This window comes from Nannobrachium achirus (genome assembly GCF_963921795.1).
Source record: "Nannobrachium achirus genome assembly, chromosome: 13".
Lineage (NCBI taxonomy): Eukaryota > Metazoa > Chordata > Actinopteri > Myctophiformes > Myctophidae > Nannobrachium > Nannobrachium achirus.
In genome coordinates, this window is record NC_137833.1 from 62,372,270 (window position 1) to 62,392,853 (window position 20,584).

At 42.6% G+C, this 20,584-nt stretch overlaps 1 protein-coding gene across 1 annotated transcript; it reads right to left on the bottom strand.

The window, feature by feature from the left end:
- Positions 1–11,457: 11,457 nt before the first annotated feature.
- On the bottom strand, positions 11,458–16,608 carry LOC308297489 (H-2 class II histocompatibility antigen, A-U alpha chain-like; the record flags this gene model as incomplete). The annotated part of the gene is made up of 4 exons (XM_080740894.1): positions 11,458–11,579; positions 14,374–14,655; positions 16,066–16,314; positions 16,542–16,608. 4 exons carry the CDS (start codon positions 16,606–16,608, stop codon positions 11,458–11,460), a joined length of 720 nt encoding a protein of 239 aa, XP_080597020.1.
- Between the last annotated feature and the right edge of the window lie 3,976 nt (positions 16,609–20,584).

Here is a 20,584-nt window from a genome sequence, read left to right on the forward strand (position 1 = left end):
AGAGAAACTGGTATTTGAGCACGAAGGGTATAAATCCCGAAGGGTTCCCAGTTCGAATCCGGGCTCCCCCTGAGTTAATGTCGAAGGGTCCTTGGGCAAGACTCTGAACCCCTAATTGCCTCCGGTGAGTAGGTTGGTGCCTTGCATGGCTTCCTCCGCCACCGGTGTATGAATGTGTGTGTGAATGGGTGAATGTAATGCACAATCTATGTAAAGCGCTTTGGATTAAAAGCGCTATATAAATGCACCATTTACATTGAAACAATGTTATTAAAGGGCCATTTCAGCACTTTTTTTCAACCTTCCTCTTAAAGGAGTAGTTCACCCCCAACATGACTTTCTTTCTATTGATTACTCATGCCATGGAGACTTGAGTTCAATAATATCTTTGGGTTTTTGTCGCATTCCTCAGACAATAATTTGATTACAATAAATATACCCCCTTTGATTCTGGATGGGGACCCAAATGCATTTGGGTCCCCATCCAGAATCAATGGGGGTAAATTTACTATATTCTTTTTGTCCTAGGACTGTTACAAAAACCTGAAAAATATTATTGAACTCAAGTCTCCATGACATGAGTAATCAATGAAAAAGAAAGGTCATTTTGGGGGTGAACTCCTCCTTTAATATGCCTCAAATAATGCCAAAATAATCACTTTAATGTGACATCATGCCATATGTCTGAATGGTAGTGATGTCACTGATGGATGACCAAGTTTACCTCTGCAGAACTTTAACACCAAATAGAGTCAAGTGATTATTTGTGGCTTAAATTAGGCATATTAAAAACAGAGGAAGGATGGAAAATGCTGAAATGGTTCATTAAGAATGCTTACTGCAGTGGCTCTCAACCTTTTTATACAAAGACCCCACTTTATAGGAACACTTTTGGGGACCCCAAACTTGATTATAATCATGCGATTAAAGGGGCATATTCAAATATGATGGGAGCTTGCAGATCGGCTATTTGCAACATAATCTTTGTAAGAAACCAAGGTTGAGAACAACTGCTTTACTGCATGCTCTATGAACAAAACAAACAGACAAATTATTCATTTGGTCGTTTATTCAAGATTTCACATTTTAGCAGACAACAATATACTTTTAAAGGTTTCCTGCCTTCAACATGTTACTCACAGTTTTCAAATGATCCAACTCCCATGAAACCGCTGGCCTCAAACTCCAAACCTTTGTCCTTTTAGCCCTTTGGCCTTTCTTGCCTTGTACCCCGCCATTCCTCTCTGGTGTGTAACACAGCTACTTCTGCAGTGCATCCTGGTATTGCAGTTCAGTCAACTTGCATTCAAATTTACAAACAGACGCTGGGGAAAAAGAAGGAAAAAAACACACACACACACACACACACACACACACACACACACACACACACACACACACACACACACACACACACACACACACACACACACACACACACACACACACACACACACACACACACAGGTTATTAAGCAGCAGTGGGCATGTTCCATTCCAAAGTGACATAAAATGTCCAGTGTGTCCTATGTAGTGTATTAGATTTTCATGCAGCCTTAAAGGAGCACGTAAGACATTTTCAACCCCATCTCACAATAATGCTCGTAAAAAATGAGAGATCAGAGATCTCCATTATGTCCATAAATGTATTAGTGAATTTTCCCCATTGAATTGAATGGGGAAAATTCAAAAGGCAAGACAGAATTCATTTGAAAGTGTGCCTTGCATCACGGCAACCACACTTGCAATTTCTGTCAAATTGTCAAATCTGTTGTAAAGTAGTAAACCTAGTATTTGTAGATGCAGACTCACCAACATGCAGTTGTGCATTAGTGTGTCCTTGAAGGCCCTCTTCGGTCCCTTTCCCGACCAGTTGAAGATGCAGGCCTGACTGTTGGTCATGGTAGAAAACATTTGCCTGATCATACTTTTTTGAGTTGATCCCTTCGACTTAGATTATCTAACAGATTAGATAGAAAATGGTTAGTGAGGGTTAGGGTACAGTGTGCCCTGTCAATAGGACAGTATTTAAGTATAATTGTAATGAATTTTATGACATTTCTATTACCTCTAAGAAATGGTTAGTGTGACATTTGCTTCACCTCCATGAGTAGCTAATCCTGGTGTTTTTGTTGGCAGCAATGTCTTGAAGAAAAATAATTGGGTTTACATTACATTTTCAATTTAGAATAACACTATACAACTCACATATCTTTTGCACCCCTAACTTTTAGAAATCATTAAGTACTTAAATGTGCCTAAAGCCTAAACAACACTGTGACAAAATTACATAGAAAAACATGACAAAGACTCTAAAGTTTTTAAATGCAGAAACGTTAAGAAATGTATCAGAAAATGATAACTTGCCTTGCAACATTTGACTGGGCTCCCCTCCATGGAACGTTCCCTGTGGTGTTACAGCTGAACCTTTAAGAAACCAACAACATAGCATCAGCATTGCACATTTGGTCACAGTGTATGTGGGAAGGGGGGAATGGAAATATAGGCATACCTGGGCCAGGTGATCTGAAGTCAGCTGATCTGGAGCCATGTGCGTAGCTGTCATCATTGTTTATATTAAACAATTTTGCAAAAATAATACTAATACTAATAATTGAGATAAATAAGAGAAATACGAGTTATTGGCATTCCTGGAGTTATTGGCATTTCTAGAGAAATACGGACAGAATTTACAAAATAAGACCATTAAAGTTGTTCCATGTTCCTAGCGCATGCCTGGTGGAAAGATAAATAAAATATAATAATAAGTCTTAAATAAGTTAGAGTTTGTGCAATAGCCACAGCAACTGTTGAGTATAAAAAGGCTCTTGTTGACACAGGGACAACATACAATTCTTTACTTAAAATATATTGTTGTCAAATTACATCATGCCAACATTAACAGCTCCATGCAAAATAGTCACACTGAAGAAGCTACTGTAGCCTATACACTCAACTTGACATTTAAACCCATTTAACAGTTCCATCAAGTAAGGTCTCCTAATCCAACCACCACCTATTGAAACAGACAGGAGACACAATATGAGACACATATAGAAGCATATTAGTCTACTTACTATCATTAGACTCCAACTCTGCCAAGTAGCTTCCAAAAAAGCCTACAATGAGAGAACAAAAACATGAACTATGCTCTAACATTTACAATACAGTATGTCCACCCTGAGGTAGTAATGGGGAGGGCTTCACTTACCATTATTAGGCTGGTTAATGACTAAACATCCTCAGAGCAGCTTCCTCCAGAGGCTAGAGGGGAACAACATGAATATTGGATGCTATAACTTTTGAACTCATATCACAAGACTGATATGTTTGCATTTGTATTAACTAAATGTTTATATATTAAAGCTCTCAAGCAATTAGATTTTGTTAATGCCATTTGAAAACTTTAGTTACTTGATTATTATTACAAAACATATATTAAACACGTCAATTCTATATACATTTCAGCAATCTGAAAACAGCAGATCTACAAGCTCACAATGTGTCACAATGTTGCGCATTGTGAGCTTGTAGATCTGCTATTTTCAAAGGATTAGTATACAGTAAATGTGAAAACATAGAAATGAACATTCTGCACAATGAGTACTTTTACTTTTGGTACTTTACGTACATTTCTATCATTTTATATACACAGACAAACAAATAAAAATACCTTTTCATCCCAAAACAGGCTAACAAAATGGCAAGCATATAATGCTATTTTGCCAATAAGGCAAGCTACAAACTCCGGACTAAGATGCAACACAATAATTCACAAATGAAACATTTAGTCAAACAATGTCAGCCAGGTGATGCTATATGAACAGCAAAATTAATTATATTGTCAAGAACTTACCAGTTCTTCTCACACACAAGCCAGGACAAGCCACACTGGTGCTACAGCAACTGTTTGAAATTTGAAAAACCAAGTCACATGAGATCTTGTGGGTCTCGCGAGATCTCACAAGAGGGAGGGGAGGGGGGGGCACCACACACATTGAAACCATGTCAATTCAATGTAGGGCATTTCAACATTGAAAAGTCACCATTTATACTAAATTGATTCAACAAAATGTTTTCAATTGTTGAAATGGTATGTGTAATTAAACATTGAATCAACATAGCTTTTTGAACCTCAACCAAAAATAACCAATCTGACCAAAATCCAACATTGAATCAATGTATTTTGCTATCTGGGCTAATTCCAGTTCACTGCAATGTAGTTAATTTCAATTAAGCTCTCACTCCAGTCAGCTGGTCTGAATGATAAAATGACATAATAGGCTATAGAATGGGTCTTCAGCCAAGCAGTTGTGATGAAAACGTAGTCCTGTGCTTTCTTATTCTCCTCACCTCAAATTAAACGCTGGATTATTTACTTTCTTCAAATTGACTGGATCCAACACACAAGGTAACATCCATGTCTTTATCCATCACAATGTTTTCACATCAGACAAAGTAGCCTAATCACTCAAACCTATGTGTGACCAAGTTTAACATCTTCATGAAGAAGTTAGAGTGCACTGTGAGATGAGACCTTTTTGTTTTTGGACAGATGCAACATCTCTAGCGAGCTCTCTCCCTCTCTTTTTGCTTTTTGAGAGAGAGCGACTGCAGCGACACACACACACACACACACACACACACACACACACACACACACACACACACACACACACACACACACACACACACACACACACACACACACACACACACACGCGCACACACACACACACACACACACACACACTGTCTGTTTGCATATGGCCACATTCTCATAATACAATTCGGTTTAGTCGTGCGAATGGGAGGGGTGAAGTTGCCACATTCTTGCATATTTAATTGATACGTTTGCCCTCACACTGCATCCGAAACAAGGAATCACTGAGACTGAGTCCACGTCTGTCCACGGGACATGTATGTATCCAAGCTGCATAATAATGCCTCCTCCATCTCCCTGTGTTTATTAATTCTTCAAGTTCAACTCACAATGTAACCACAGGACCCCTGCAAAATTGCGGCGCAGGCGTTAGCCTATTTATCTGTGGTCGACGGTCGTTAACGGGCGATCAAAAAATAAAACCAGCGGCGGCCGGAGGGACTCGCAAAATCTACCAGCAATAAACCAGACAGCAAATACTTTTAATAGCAAGATATGAATATCTACGAAGATGAGGACGTCTCTCTCTCTCTCTCTCTCTCTCTCTCTCTCTCTCTCTCTCTCTCTCTCTCTCTCTCTCTCTCTCTCTGCCTCTCGTCTTGCCGGCTCCATCTGTTTATAGATGGTAGAATTAGATGGTAGATAGTAGGAAAACATGAACGCTATAACGCTAAATGCTCATACGATCTGATTAATAATCATGAAATATCGTCGTGCACAAACATTTGAGAGCATCTCCCCGCTCTGTGCTCATTCAAGCACTGATTGAGAGACTGAAGTTCCGCACTTCTGTGAAGCGCGTCAGTGATAGCTCGGCTGTACCATTGAGCAGGGCCAGATTTACCCATCAGGGTGCCCGGTGCTTGGACCGAGTTTTGTGCCCCCCCCGGCTCGCCCCGCCCCGCCCCACCGGGGCGCCCGCCTGAACGGTGATCATACTGCGCCTCTTTGACTCCTCAACAATACACATTATTTATTGTACAATACAAACGATATTTCCCATTCCTAGGTTTAACAGGTGGTCAACCCAATTCAAAGGAGCTTTCACATTGCAACATTTCAACACTCACTTGCTTGTGGCACTCGTTGTTGGTGTGGTGTTGGTGGAACCACATCATCATCTGTGCTGCTATCATCATTGTTGGCAGGTTTACCTGAGGGTTGGAATATAAATAGCTGTTGACTGACTGACTGCTCTCCAATGTAGGCTACAGTACGTACATTGTATAGAACACAATTCAATGTGTGAGCTTTATTGGCATGAGAAAACATACGTTAAGTTTAAATTGCCAACACTATAACACTCACTTGTAGTCTGTGGCACGTGTGGGCATGGGAGCAGTGGCATGACTGGCATCACATCATCCCCTGTGCTGCTGGTGGGTTTACCTAAGGGTTGTAATATGTAGATCAATTATCTGTTGACTGACTCAACAACACACACATTCATTCATTTCTATGTTTAACAGGTCAACACAATTCAAAGGATCTTTCACATGAAACCATACAGTAGGTTTACATGCAACACTATAACACTCACTTGTAGTCTGTGGCACATATGGGATAAGATATCAATATAAAATAACTGTTGATCAAAAAAGCACAGCACTGTTGCATACAAGGTCTGCTAAGATGATTTTAAACCCAAGAAAGTCTTATGTCGTCCTTTGTGCAGTGCAGTGCTCAATTCCTTTTGGTAAATTAAGCTTTGATGATTTATTATTAATTAGAATATAACTCAAATGGAATTGAATGATTGCACTCTATGATTGCACTGGCAGTAAACTCAAGACCCGCGTGACGCAGCCAATCTGCAATCACAGTTCCACGCACGTGATTGCTGGCTGCATTATAATATGCCTAAATAAGCTTAGTCTTTTCTAGGATCGCCTTTTAGTAGACCTTGTACCAGTGAACTGTACCGTCATGAAACTGTACCTTTTCCTATGCAAACTTCTAATAAAGTCTTCAATCAATCAATCAATCAATCAGTGCCTAACTGACTAAATAACTTCCAATATGAAAAGAGAATATGGATATTGAAATCATCGATCCCCCCACAAGGCTTTATGAACGGCTCTGACCCTAAAAATGTAAGTAAAAACACACACACACACACACACACACACACACACACACACACACACACACACACACACACACACAAAGACCTCACATACAGTGTTGCCGTGGTCTTGGGTCGCGCGCCCCCCTAAATTCACACTTCGACAACTGTTTTAACAAAGAAACGAGCCTATTATGCATATCAATACATCTGTATAGTAGGTGTTGAGCGACTTCGCGACCCCCCGAACATTGAATCACCACTGCTCACATACATTGCTTGTTTGTATAAACTCCATCCATGTAACCACACACCCTTAAACAGGCGAGAGACTGCCCAAAAACATTATGTTTAATGTATACATTTGTATTAATTACCATCATCATCATCATCTGGTGGTTGTGTTCGAGAGCGAGACTTCACGCCGGCTGCCGCGGCGTCTTGGGGATGACACCCGGCTTGTGTGTGCTTGTCTCCCGGGGCTGTGTGGCCATCAGCGTCGCTGCTCGTGGAGGCAGTCAGTGGAGCTCGAACTGACACAAAAACACTCTTGCTTAGGAGTCCAGCTTGTCTCTTACGTTTCTTTTCGTAATCTTTTCTTTTTTGGCTCCCACTTGCCTGTTTTCTAAATGCTGGGGAATCATTCTCTGAGTCTGTACACACAAGTGAAGTGGGGTAAACAAGGAAGTTTGAGTGATTTCGCACGAAGGAACGTGCCCCGAACGTGCCAAGCCAACGGACTGCTGGGAGTGTCACATGATCAGGGCCGGATTTATCGAAGGGCACACACACACACAGGGCACACACAGGGCACACACACACACACACACACACACACACACACACACACACACTCTCTCACACACACACACACATACACACACTTCGATAGTAGATCCTCGCTGACCGAGCAAAAAAAAAAGAAAAAAAAGAAAAGGGTGCCCTAGGATGGTGCCCCCTTGTGGTGGTGCCCGGTGCTGCAGCACCTTCAGCCCGTTCATAAATCCGGCCCTGCCATTGAGGAGAAAGCGGAGGGTGGTATCATTGTTGTATTTTACTACAGCGTTCCTTAATTAAATAATAGTATTATTGAAAGGAACGCTGTAGTAAAAATATATATAGGCCTATAAAAACCTGGACTATTTTTTTATTCAAAATCGCATGACCCTCCCTGACACTCAAATTAAAATAGCATCACCCTCCCCGAGATTAAAACCAAAATAGCATGACCCTCCCCTAAAATCCTCCTTGGGAGGGGGGGTCAAAATTAACGACCCCTGCCTTAGCAGCGGTTGTTTGTTGTCCATTTTGCTTCCTTCTTTGATTTTAGCACGTTCACTCACTAGTCACCTGCCTGCCTCTTCACTGGCAGCTGGGCAGCACCTGACCTTGCATGTCACACAGCCCACCCATCTTGAACAAAGCCAATATGCTGTATTGCTGCTGCAGCTCAGTGTGCACTCACTGTGCTGCCAGGCCGAGCGCTGGTGGACATTGTACTACATCTCAACAATAAAACACAAAATCAGGGGGTTGGGGGCTTCATCTTATTTATTTCATTCGGATTAGATAACAACTAAATGGCTGGGGTCATTCTTTTTTTTTTTTGCCACCCTGGAGGGCCCCCTGATGCCAAGGGCCCCTGGGCACGTGCCCAAGGGGCCCATATTGAAGATCCGGCCGTGTTGAAGACGGGCTGTGAGCGGACGGGAAGACATTCTCACCCCCACTGTGTCTCACACAGTTACTGAGGTTAGGGTTAGAGTTTGGGTTAGGGTTAGGCATAGTCTCCTGAGGTTAGGGTTAGGGTTTGGATTAGGGTTAGGTGGTTGTTAGAATCCACGTTGTCAAAGAAAAAAGCACAAAGAAAGTGGGCTTCCACGTTGTCAAAGATAAAAGCACAAAAGAAGTAGGCATCATTAGCCAGGTTTCGCTAGCTCAGTCCGTAGGGCAGCATGGCTATAATCACTACAGCCGGGGTTCGCTTCCATTCCAAGGAGCTAAATATTCGAGTCAACATGTGTCGGCACATGCGCATAACACTCGTCACCATCTGTCGCCTCGTCCGGACGAAAACGAGGAGAAAGAGCGGCTGCCTCTTCACAGGCCAGTAGTGGAGTAGAGTCTTTCAAAGCAACACTGAAGAACGGAATCCGTGCTCACCTGGCCCAAGGCTGTGCATTCCATGAGGCACAAAGTCTTATCACCAGTGTTGGGGAAGCTGCTTTGGAAGTGTAGCTTGTAAAGATACAAGTAGCTCACCATGGCAATAGCTTGATCAAGCTACATTCATACCCCTGGAGAATGGAGAATGTAACTTGTAAAGCTACAAGCTACATAGAAAAGGTGTAGCTAAAAAGGTAGTTACATTGAGAATATACTGTACATGTGGTGTAAACATTAAAGTTTTTTCTGTAGAGGCACCCACGTCCAATGTCATGGATTTAGTCATGTGGTATTTCTCTGGAACTGGATGAAAACATTCCAATGATAAGTCCCAGAAAGGACGCACAGTGATTGGCCAGTAGTCACATGACTGGCAGCATGGTCTCCGACAATCCCGGAATTCCGGACTACAGTTGTGGCGCGTCGCTCCAATGAACAGCAGCGGTGAATGAGGTATCTAGCTTTTTATATCTGTATGGCAGAAGGGTTGTCCATGTGCTTAACCTGGGTGACTGCTCTCCATTCCGACATGTCTCCACTCCGACAGTGACTTCTTATTGTCGGAGTGGCAGCACTTCCATAGAGGTTAGGTTTAGGGTTAGGGTTAGAGATAGGGTTACCTGTGATGCAAGCTAGTTTGTGGTGCCCTCTACAGGTAGGGACATGGCCAAATATGGGGTATACAATATAGTATACTCGGAGGCAAAAACGGTACTGAGAATGTTCAATAAGAAGTCACTAGGTTGAGTCTCTGAGCGTTTGTTTATTTAACGAACATAGCAAAAGTGTGTGCTAGTCTACTGGCAGTCCAATGGACTGTCACCAGAATAAGACACTTGCATACATGTCCGGGTGCTACAGTCTAGTGACAGCACATGGCTGTCACTAGAGAATCACACAGAATATTAGAACACTTACAGTATATATTGGCTGGCCCTGCCCCTTAAGCATAAGGGATGGACCATACAAACAGGTTTGGTTACATACATTGACTGGTCATTGCACAGAATACAATACATGATAATTACAAGGAAACAGAGAGTGGGCAGCGGGTGGACTAGACGGTCCACCAAGTTAGATTAGTATCTTCTGGCTTTGAAGGTTTAGTGCGTGCGTGCGCGCGCGCGTGTGTGTGTGTGTGTGTGTGTGTGTGTGTGTGCGTGTGTGTGTGTGTGTGTGTGTGTGTGTGTGTGTGTGTGTGTGTGTGTGTGTGTGTGTGTGTGTGCACGTGTCCCCCAGTTCCTCAGGGTGATACAGCTTCCTATGAGCCTGGGTGCAGGCCTCGTCATAGAGTGACCACACAGGTTTCTGGTAGTTTCCTGACGTCACTGTATAAGATCCGTGTGCATGAAATAGCATCCATTGAAACATATTTAGACCACATTATACTGTGTAATATAATTGTACAAATTGATATATAGTTACATAAATGTACTGCCGTAACAGTAGAAGTTAAAAAGCTTTTGGAGTTTCCCTCAATAGACGCTCAATAGACACCCACAAGTCTGAGAAGGCATTTACAGGTGATATGGAGTAACAATACCCTGTTTGATGGTCATTGTCAAGACTATCTGTGCCGAAGTTGGTAGGAGAAAAAACAAACAAAACTTGTTTAGGCAACAAACTGTGACATTTGTAGCATGTTTGGCTCCCCCTATGGGTAGTGTGAAATGTTTTTTATCGGTGTGTGATTACAATCCGGGGCAGATTGGATTGGCTTTCCAGGATTTGTCCGGATTTAACATGAAGCAAACACGGAAATAAAAGCTCCTATGATTGGCCGCTAGTTGTACTCTTCTGGTACCACAAGCATTATGTTCTCAATAGGATTCCATTCATTTCCCCCAAACTTTTACATTCGATTTTCTTACCTTAATAAACATTGTCATAAATACTTTATGGTTCCTGTCACTAGTTTCAATCACCATGATATGGGTTTTGTGAAAATATGGTCCCATTTATGTTATAATTGATGTTATAGCAGGGTATGCTGTAGGAGGGGCTTGTGATCATAGGCTTGTGATGATTCTTCTTCGTTTGCTTTATTTTCGTCAGGCTCAACATATTTACCCAAGTATCCTTATTAAGGTTGCACGTGACCGTTGGCAGCCAATAGCATTCCCTGAGTACCATTAATACAATTATGGCGGACCCATATGAGGGCAAAAAAACATCATTTTCACTCTGATAGAAACCAATGGGTCACGTGACGGTTCGAATCCCACCGTCCATATTTTTTTACGGTCTATGTTCCGTACTGCAAATTGTAGCCAATCGGAATGGAAGCTGAAAAATCAGACGTTGATCACATGACTTCAGAGAGAATTGTTTTATTCATCAATTTGTTGTATTTCTTTTTTATTGTACGATCTACAGTACAAGAGTTATAGGCCTCAATGTGAAGGCAAAAATACATTCTGTCCCAGCAATTTCAACCTAGCGGAGATAATGAAAAGACAAAACCCTGTTATCCTACATCCTATACAATAACTTCTAATTTATGATGTTACAGTTACAGATTAAATGATTAAATGAACACAATATTGACAGTGTCAGCATTGTTTTAGTTGCATTGGTTTCCTCTGATGAGGAAGAAGGTTCCCATGGCCACCCCCAGCAGACCCAGGGTCAGCCCCACCCCACAGAACACATCTGGACCCACACTGGGCTGGTCCTGTTCCACAGCTGGAGAGAAACACACACACACACACACACACACACACACACACACACACACACACACACACACACACACACACACACACACACACACACACACACACACACACACACACACACAATATATATTTACATCACTTGTGGGGACATTACATAGACTTCCATTCATTTTTATGCAAGTCCTGTGGCCTTACCCTAACCTCTATCCCTAAACCTAACCCCTAACCCTAACCCTAACCTTAAACCTAACCGAAACCGTTGTGGGGACCTACTATTTTGTCCCCACACTGTCAGAGGTCCCCTGCAGGTGACTGTGTGAACATGCGTTTAGTCCCCATAAGTATAGCTTGACAAACTCACACACACACACGCACGCACGCACGCACACACGCACACACACACACACACACACACACACACACACACACACACACACACACACACACACACACACACACACACACACACACCTTTATTTGTTATTTGAATCCACAAATTACATTTAATTTTAAAGAGAAACAAACTCAACAGGTTGATAGGGTTCATGTACACTTAAAGGTGATACACCATGAATTTTCACTTTTCCTATTTTAAAACCTTTTTTTGGGCTCCCACTAGCACCTTCTATCCTCACAAAGTCCCATTTCTGACCATTGTGTCTTCAGTCTTTCTCTGTTTTTGGGAGGGCAGAGGTTAAAAGCTTTTCCCGGGTTCTCAGAACAGGCTGTCCTGAATTGCTGCCGTCGCTGACGTCAGCGACGACACTCTACTTGCATTTGCCCTCCCCGCCCTTCAGGGTCTAAACCAGAAGAAGCAAGCTGTCAAAATCCCATATTAAATAACCTGCCACAAATGCATGTCCAATAAGTAAACAATCTAATGTCAGATTAACATACACAAGTGTACTAGTTATATTTTCTAATTACCTCAGGTGCTTCTGAATTGTTCCAGTGTGTCAGTGTAATCCATGCCGTTTATGCACTGTCTGTGTTTGTCTGTTGACGACTAGTCGCAACGCTTCCATGTTCACACTGCTACTAGCTGGAACTGCGTGAGCTCAGCTGAGCTGTGCCTACCCAAGTGGATGATCCGTTGATTTTGAATCTGTTTGCGACACTGACTCACTACTCAGTCAATACTCTGTGTCTCGCGACTGTGAACCGGATCGCATCGTTCTTTTAAAAGAGCCGTTCAAGAGAATCGAATCGTTCGCGAACGGCTCATCTCTACATGCCGACGGGGGCTGGGGCAGCGTCTTCTATCGGTGTGCATGCAGTGCTTTGCAGACAACGTTGTGTTACGTGCGTTGTCCCCGCACCGGAAACACTGTGTATCGTGATAACCCTGCTATTCTACAGTGACAATAAACATCTTATCTTATCATAGGTGATTCTGCAAGCCCTGCTTACACTTCTATATGGAACAATGAGCAATATGAGGAGGCTTATTATAGACTATAGGCTTATTATTATTCCTTTAGGATTAGCCTACAATCATATTTCATGTTACAGGTGTAATACTGTAGCCTAATTCAGGTGTAGGACCTGTAGTGTTTGTATTGCGTGCCTGTGTCTAAATGCAGTTTTCTATGCATTTTCTTTTTTTTGGGACATAAACAATATGATATAAATACTTTTTAAATGCATGCTGTTTCACCTTTAAGGATACACATGACACCTTCTTCTCCTCCACACAGACAAGCTGTCTAGAACTGCTGAAACAGATCAACATTTAGACCGTTGTTTGGCCTTGATCTTTGTCATGCCAGCTATTGTTAGGCCACTTGTGGTCAGTTTACGTAAATGGCCCAGGATTCCAAATATGAGTATTGAGAAACTACACCTGTACCCAAAGTCTGTTATGATTCTTGGTTGGTACTTAGAGTGCTTATCTTGGAAAGCCTGGTCCATTTACAGATGGAAAACACATCCCACCTCCAGAATCAGAACCTCTCTGTGTCAACAAAACAACATCTGGTGTATTTGGGATGCCAGCAAAGCCTAACACAACCAAACCAATCCAGTAACACTCTGGAATGTTTATACAGTGCTGCACTGGATGGCAAACATTTTTAACTGCATCGGACACTATGTCGACAATGCGGTTGTGGCGAGCAATGCATACGTTTTTAAATGCACTTCTGCCGTTTGTTATGTGTGCACTGGAATCTAGATGTTGTTCAGAATCATTCAAGGTTCAAGGTTGCACCTTATTGTTAGGTATTTTTTGTTTGGCTTCCTTCAGACAATGCAGTGGTATATACAGTATATAGTAACAGCAAACAATAAAATAACAGCAAAACAACAAAAACAACACATCTAAAAAGATAGTAATGGTAATGATGATGACGTAGGAAAGACAGAGAGTGCAAAAGAGCAAAGAGAATGAAAAAAGCATCCTCAGCTGTACGTGTGCATGAATTTTGGTATATTGTATACATCATGATGGTTAATACAGAGTGGACTATGGATGTCTTGATACCAGATTGACATATTGTACTTGGTTGGTAATATGTGCAGTCTTGCTTTGATGGTGATTTCTTTTAATGAGTTTTGCCGGAAAAGATGTGCAGTGATTGGCCAGTACAGTCACTTTGATTGGCAGTTGTGTCGAATGCTCACCCGAAAACATGATTTACGAGAGTCCTTGTGTGGGACAAACAAAACATGGAGTCTGCTGGGGTAACTGCAGGGTATTTCTGCCTAATAGATCCCATGGACAGACACTTGGGATCAATATACAGTAAGTAGAAAAATGAGCCTAGATGGAGATCCTAAACTCAAAGTAATTGTGTTCTCACCCCACAGTCTGGTCTCAGGGCTGCTCAGTGATTGGTGGTTGACAGTACAGCTGTAGACGTCTCCCTGCTCTGGAGTGAACTTCAGTCTGGAGATCTGGTTGAAGGTCCAGTCATCGTTGGGGTACGGGACGCTGGTAGTGATGTCATCAGTCAGGTTGAGGGTGTTCCTGGTCCAGCTGACGCTGATTGGAGCAGGATAGAACCCGGTCACATGACAGATGAGAGTGTTGGCCACACCCACCACCACATGGTCTCTGGGATAGATGGAGCTGCTAGGTTCTTCTGTAGACACAGAGAATACACAGAAAATACACAGATGTTAACATAATTTTTACGAGATAAATCAATTTGTGTGAATTTCATAACATTGGCCTGTATGCAAAACCGGATTTCCCGATTGAGTTATCTCCCGTTGCATTATGGGAATTAGATTTTTTTTTTTAAGTTGTGCCTGTATCGAGGGTGAATCTCTGCATAAATATCATGTGAGGGTTCAAAGATCCAAAGGTCACAGGTGGGTCGGGCCACCCGACTATTTTCAAACATGCTTGATATTTATCAAACACGGCACAGCGGGGGACCGAGAGAAACACAGCCGCAATACTGACATTAAGGGCGCTGTGCAGAGAGACCACATGCATGTGCGCACGCACACACGCACGCTTGCACGCACGCGCGCGCACGCACACACACACACACACACACACACACACACACACACACACACACACACACACACACACACACACACACACACACACACACACACACACACAGCCAATGTGAAAAGGATGGCATTTGTCCCCTCGACCTATTGGGAATTTGCATGCAAATTTTCACGGAAATCTCAAGCTATTGTACGTGCATGATTTGAGGCAGATCAATAGTGCAAACTCTGGAAGCCAATGATAGTCAATTAGGATGAAATGTGTAATATCGGACAGATCTGTCTTGATCACATGACTATAGATTTTGGGATAAAATCTGAAGGAGTAATATGAAATAAAAAATAAGCCGGCCTCCTCGTAGCGCTATAAAAGACAGTGGCACATGTGGCCTCTATATGGAGTAGGAACTATGGGGCTGTTAAGTATGACATCATTTTGTAGGCAGAGGAGAATTTCTGCCCCCAGTTTCCGTGAATCTTTTTACTATTTTTACTATTTACAATTTTTTCTTCTCTTTGTTGTTGAAAGGAAAGTGTTAGAATTATACTTTAGTCGTTATTTTTGTCTCGGATCTGTTGAAATAGCGAGGGACAGAAAATGCTCTGGGGGCAGAGTTCTCCTCTGCCTACAAAATGATGTCACAGCTTAAAAGCCCCATAGGTCTCACTTTGCTCTTGCAAGTCAAAGTACAAGGTGCTGGATAAAGGCCCTATATAAATGTTTTTCTTTTTCTTTCTTTTTTTTGTACACACCCATTTCCAAGCCTGATCTACAAGCCTACAATGTGGCGTGGATGGGACACGTTGTGGTCTTGGAGATCTGCTGTTGCGACACATAAATCCACATTTGTGTGTGTGTGTGTGTGTGTGTGTGTGTGTGTGTGTGTGTGTGTGTAAAGAAATTATAATAAAAATGTATAATAATTATATAAGTAATTATATATATAGATATAGATAGATAGATAGATAATATTTAAAATATGTTCAGTAGTAGTGTAATAGTTATTGTAGTAATAGTTGTGTACCTAGTTCCACGGGAGGGTTCTTGTAGGCTGAGCGAGAGATCTCCAGATTGTATTTGCAGACCTGCTGCTGTTCCACAGCATCTTGATAAGCTCCTTCATAGTAGGTGATTGGATCAATGAACTTAGGCTGAGGCATCTCCTCCTTCCCCTTGGTGAAGTCAGCATACCACATCACCTCTCCATCCAGACCATACATCTTCTCTTTATCGGAGTCTGAACAGCAAGTGACAGCAGTCTCCTTATGTATGACTGGAAAGAAAACAAAGATGACATTGATTTAATTACTTGAAATGAACAAAGTTCTTCAAAGTGTTAAACATGTTAAACAATCCTGATTGGTTAAAGTTCAATATGAAGTGAGAACATTCTTCATCTGTGCGTGCGTGTGTGTGTGTGTGTGTGTGTGTGTGTGTGTGTGTGTGTGTGTGTGTGTGTACACAAAGTATAGGCCTATATTTGATGTCAAATCTACTCACCTCCTGGGATGGCTTTGACACGAAGTACAGAGGAGAGGATGAGGAGGGTGGCTGAGATCTTCATCATCACTGATTAATGTGAACTGAACTGATCACAATAATCACTACAAACAGATCAATAATCAGGTGTTGACTCAAAGAGAAGCTCTGATGACTGGCACAGAATGGGATGGTCTGTTCTGTAGTGGAGAAGAATCGGCCAATCAGATTAAAGATAGGCTGTTGCATCATCTGTGTCCGGGAAGACACCTTTCTAGATTTATTGAAGAGAAACATAGTTAGAGATGCATAAATAAAGATAATCTGTGCTAATTTTCATTTTTAATTGTTATGTTTTTTGGTATAGATTTCCTCCCCTTCGACAGGATTATGAGTAGTGTCCGACCGATAGACTTTTTTTGAACCGATACGATACAAGAGAGGGGGGCCCATCACCGATACCGATACGATACCGATATAAAATATTTAAAAAAAAAAAAAAAAAAAAATGACCAAAAAAAAAAAAAAAAAATTTGGAAAAAATAAAATTGAAAAAAAAAAAAAAAATGATTTTGAAAAAAAAAAAACGTTTTTTGAAAAAGAAAAATGGCTGCCAACTCGGGAAACTTGGGCGGGGGCAGCAAATGAGTTATTATTATTATTATTATATTTTTACACAGAATCCAGGAGCATTGACAGGCCTGACATTGACAGGCCTGACAAGGCTCGGCTGACACAAACACAATACGTTGTCAATTCACCATACAGTAAAGGAGGAGGGGAGCGCACTTTTTATGATCTATATACCAGTTTGCTTGTTTCTCTCGCATAAATCTGGCAACACTCTTCTTTCCACTGTCCACAGTGTTTTGTTTTATATACCAGTTTGCTTGTTTCTCTCCCATAAGTCTGGCAACACGCTTCCTTCCTCCTCTCTCCACTGTCGTGTCCACAGTTTGGCTAATGGCTAATGCTAGCTCCGGTAGAACTGGTCATTCTAAACTCTATAAAGGGAATTAAAAATGCTATCCTTAGATCGCCAACAAGTGCTGTCCCTATACTCCCATGGACATTGTTTGGAATTAATTTATCTTTGTTGTTCTTCAGCAACGTGAGACGTTATGTGAGTTATCACGCACACACACACACACACACACACACACACACACACACACACACACACACACACACACACACACACACACACACACACACACACACACACACAGGCAGGCACGCACTCACACACACACACTCACACTCCACTGGCCTGGCCTCAGTGTGAAGGAATGATGCTCTCTGCTGGACAAAATATTTAATTACACTACCATTCACTAGTCCACAGAGCTCTCAGCAGCGGCCAGTTTTTTATTTATTTCTTTTTATATCGGCGGGAAATTTCACAGATACCGATATAAACCGATATGCCCAAATAAGGCCATATCGGGTACCGATAATCGGCGGCCGATATATCGGTCTTTCACTAATTATGAGTGGAACTCTTTATACTGTTGTATCAGTGGGAGGGCTCAAAAATGGAGTAAAAGAAGTACATTTGTGGTCAAAGAAACTAATTACTTTGGAAGTTTATATTTTTGTGCTCATACATTGCTCCTAGTTCTGCCAGTTATATTTGTATTTGTATATATATTCACACATTCTGCCGACATGGGTCTATCATACCCCCTACACCCTAATCATTCTTTGTGTAGTGGAAGCGAGGATTGAACCCGGGACTCCCACTCGCCAGACCAACGCACAAACCGTTGTGCCAATAGGGCTGAGCCCGACTAGCACAGCTGTTCTTGCTGGTTCATGGCTGGACTAACAACTTTGGGCTACATTTGCAGTTTTGAAAAACATTAAATAAAAAACTCACAACATGTCGATGTACATCTAATCCCTATTTTTCAAAAAGTAAAACGTTTAAAAAGGGTTTAGGCCAGCTGCCCAGTCTGCAGCAGGAGCACTCGTTTTTGGGTGCGAGATGAAGCAAGCGGGGACTCCTTCCGGGGACTGGCCATAAGGTGGACTACAAAACAAGCTCTGTAAAAGAACTGCAAAAAAAACTGTTATTGCGACCGTAGGTCGCATTTACTACCAAAACCTCCACGGGCTGTCTGTGCGTCAGTCAGTCAGTCAGTCACACTTTTGCCCTGCTCATATCTCCGCAACCGTTGACCCGATCCATGGCAGATTTTGCACACACACTCCTTGACTGCCAAACTACAACCTCCAAGGACCCCCGGAGCCCCAGGGACCCCCGGGTCCCTGGGGGACCCCCAGATGTAAAAAATGACCAAATGTGGTCACACGTCACACGTCACACTTTTTCCCTGCTCATATCTCCGCAACCGTTGACCCGATCCATGCCAGATTTTGCACACACACTCCTTGCCTGCCAAACTACAACCTCCGGAACCCCCGGAGCCCCAGGGACCCCCAGGTCCCTGGGGGACCCCCAGATGTAAAAAATGACCAAATGTGCAAAAATGACCAAATGACCACCGCAACGGGGCTGCTCACGGTGAATTCCCGGGGACCACCGACTCCTGGTGCTCCAGAACGGATGCAAAAGTGGTGGCGCCCCCAGTGGAGGACCCCCTGCCACTGCAGCGCACATAAAATGCCGTAACTTGGGCTAGGAGCGTCCGGGAGAGCCGGGGCCGGTACCTATTCGTCCGCCAAGGCAACGCGGGCACCCCACCCCTCATTTCTCACATGGCCCTATTCTAGCGCCACCTTCAGGCCGATTTTTAAAACACATTTTTGGACACTGCTCCTACAGTTTTTGCCCTAAAATCACGAATATCACTACACAGCATGTCTACACTCATGTCATCAACATGGATCAGGAAGATTTTGGAAAAACAAATGTTTGCCCTATTTGTGGAGATAAGCCACCTACGGTCGCTTATCTCCCGATTAGGGAGTCTTACTGGTATATATATATATATATATATATATATATATATATATATATATATAATATGACAGCTCATCCCAGGCACTGGGCTGGACCAATCGGTATGAGACTTTGGACACACACTCCCAGCAGGGCCAAGGAGGTGTGTGTATGTGAATGTGTTAGAACCTGCCAGCCGAGTTACTATAAGTTATTACATGAGATGATAAACCTAAGTGTATGTGTGTGTGTGTGTGTGTGTGTGTGTGTGTGTGTGTGTGTGTGTGTGTGTGTGTGTGTGTGTGTGTGTTAGTGTACAGCCCTACTACAGCCTGCGTTCAGAAAATCCAAGCCTTATTACATCTCACTGATCGTGCTGACAGCATCAAATGTTTTTAAAAACAAGCCTTGGTCATGTGATCAAAGAAGGCGCGGCGTGTGCATGTGTGTGTGTGTGTGTGTGTGTGTGTGTGTGTGTGTGTGTGTGTGTGTGTGTGCAGAGCCGTTTCTGGGCCCATGGGGGCCCTAAGCATGATTCTGCTATGGGGCCTTCCTAATAGGAATAATAGGCCTAATATTTTTTATCATTTTTTAATATATATATAAAATATATATATAAATGAATAAATAAAAAAACAACAACAACAGGCAACGTATTTTTGCTATGTTTGATTTGTTCTTTTCTTATTTAAATAAAAAAAATGAAAACTTCCCCATAGGGGTGCTGGAACACCTGCAGCACACCTAGTTCCCACGCTGTGGCAGAGTCCTGCACAGTGGCCACTGTGCCAAATTCACTTTCACTTTCAGCTGTGTGGCGATGCGGAAGCAAAGAAAGTCACCACAGTTTGATTTGATCATTGCTTAGTCAATTGTGAAGGGATTTCAACAATTAAAACATGTCCATATTGCTTGGGAAGTCTACTTCGCAGAGAAACCGTGGCCTTTGCGATCGCTAATCGCGAGATTTCACATCGCGATTACGGTATGAAAACGATTAACCATGCAGCACTAGTTCTTTTCTGCTGAGGAGGGGGCGGTGGGGGCCTTTTTGGTCGGCGGGGGCCTTACGCAGTCTGCGTAGTCTGCGTATACGGCCCGCCGGCGCTGTGTGTGTGTGTGTGTGTGTGTGTACGCGTGTGTGTGTGTACGCGCGTGT